Here is a 2,095-nt window from a genome sequence, read left to right on the forward strand (position 1 = left end):
AGAGTCTCTAAACTGCAGTTAATGATAAATCGATTATTGATTTGGTTGATGACTATTTAATTAATCTAATTAATCATGATGTTTCAGTCGTTGTCACGAAAAATGATTATTTTAATTAATCAGAAAAAAACAATCGTTTTATTTCCCTTTCTTTATTTCAAAGGGAAACATTTAAACTGTAACAATAACATTAAATCGTCATTCAATGTGCTTCAGTTAATAACATTGTTTTGACTAATTTTATAATATTATCAATATAAAAAAAAAGTGTGAAATACGTTTAACTTTGGAGCTACGATGGGGCGATCGGTGTAAAAGCAGAACAAACCTCTGAAGGTCATTTTACTGCATGAAATCAGTTCAGCAGAACTTCTCTGTGTGCCTGCAGTTGATCCTGTGAGGTGTTAAGAAACGTTCAGACCTCCAGTTAAACGCTGCTCTTCCTTCCACAGGATCTTCTGGTGACTGTCTTTGAGAATGGCAGCCTGGTGCAGGACTACTCTCTGGAGGAGATCAGGAAGAACGCTTTGCTTCGGGATGAGGAGCTCATTCCAAACCTGAACCACCATGAACACGAGCTGCTGCACAACCACATCAACGGCAGCATTCATTAGAGTGCCGGCGCCATCGATGGGCGCCACGGTACTCTATGCACCACGCTGCGTCGGGTCATTCAGAAATCACAGATGATATCATGACGTGTTGATTATTTCCTGCCAAGAACCACAAACGACCCACTGCTGCAACCTTCACGTCTGAGAGCCAAACCCCCCCTCCATGTACACCCGCTTCCCTCACAGCCATAAAGTTCGGCCATGTTTCCGCCGCAGCGTGAAGCTCAGGTTAAATATGAGTTAAAGTTCTTCTTTCCCTGATGGACGCCAGGAAAAGCTGATGTTTGCCATCACTGTGACGCTGACGCTCCAGGAAGGATTATTACAGTTTGAGGGCTCCCCCTAGAGGAAGCTAGAGTAATTGCAGAAGCATGACATGCAAAATTTTAATGCATAAAAAACCCGTTTTAAGATATTTTTAAAGTGTTGATATTAACGTTGAATTCTGTTGCACTGTAAAATAAACAGGTCAACTTCAAATATTTTAAAGGTGGTAGTTTTGTGGTTTAAAAGGTTGGGCTTTCTTTAATATCAATATGTAATTTATTCCAGTTGATTTTTCTTCATTCATTCGCTGAAAAGTTTAGTTTGGGAAGAAGGAAGATGGAAAAAAAACCAAAACCAAGCCAGAAAACGTGGGAACCACTGATTCAGAGGAACCTGGAGGACCGTCAGCTTTAGTCGGATGTGGTTTAGAGCAGGAAGAAGCTAAATAAAATAAAAAGTGTTTGACCAACCGGTGCTCTAAAAGTTTCCACGTGGAACTATAAAACAAAAAGCTCTCCGGTCTAAAATCCAAACCTGGAAATTGCTGCTCATTTACCGAACAATTCCTGATCTTCAGTCGTTTTCCGTCCTAAAGCAGAGTGAGGAGCTCTGGGTTGTTCAAAGGTTGTTTTTTTAATTTGAGGAAACTAAAGTGGATTAATGCAGACAAACTGTCTAATACAGTTCAATTACATACCTCTTATTTTTAGTGTATATTTATTTACCAATACGTAAATATATCTTGATATAAAATAGAAACAATGCTTTCTTCCCCATTCTGTTTGTTGTTTTCTGTAACATCTGTCTAACAAACCAGTGAAGACTCAGATTGTCAAGACTGGTTGAAGTGGAACCAGTTTGTCGCTTCATTCCGTGTCTTTAAATAGTTTAAATGACTTTTATATCATTTAATGTCTGATTTTAGCATTTTGTTTGGATCCTTAACTTGAAAATCATCAAAATTACTTCTGTTTTTGTTTGTTTTTAACTTGTTTGTTGTTTATTTTTATTTGAGCTTATTTGTTTCATAGGATTAAACTTGAAAAGATGCATTTAATATTAAATTGTCATTTCTGAGTGAAATCTTTGCTTTATTGTGCAGTTAAACTCCAACAGCTGAGCTTTTTATATAAACTGAGCTCATTTTTTTCAAATGAACCATGAAGCTGTTGTCATGACAGTTCATTTCCAAACCCTATTGCTCAACAGAGATG

At 37.5% G+C, this 2,095-nt stretch overlaps 1 protein-coding gene across 1 annotated transcript in view; it reads left to right on the forward strand.

Annotated features, from left to right (window-relative positions):
- LOC107105235 (nicotinamide phosphoribosyltransferase-like) overlaps positions 1-866 on the forward strand; it is a gene marked incomplete at its 5' end in the record, with an annotated part of 12,046 nt that extends 11,180 nt beyond the window's left edge. The window contains one exon of the mRNA XM_015405360.1: positions 432-866. Within this exon, the coding sequence (XP_015260846.1) occupies positions 432-614 (183 nt within the window). The remainder of the gene's footprint in view (positions 1-431) is intronic.
- Between the last annotated feature and the right edge of the window lie 1,229 nt (positions 867-2,095).

This window comes from Cyprinodon variegatus, unplaced genomic scaffold, assembly GCF_000732505.1.
Source record: "Cyprinodon variegatus isolate N-32 unplaced genomic scaffold, C_variegatus-1.0 Scaffold2181, whole genome shotgun sequence".
Taxonomy (NCBI): Eukaryota; Metazoa; Chordata; class Actinopteri; order Cyprinodontiformes; family Cyprinodontidae; genus Cyprinodon; species Cyprinodon variegatus.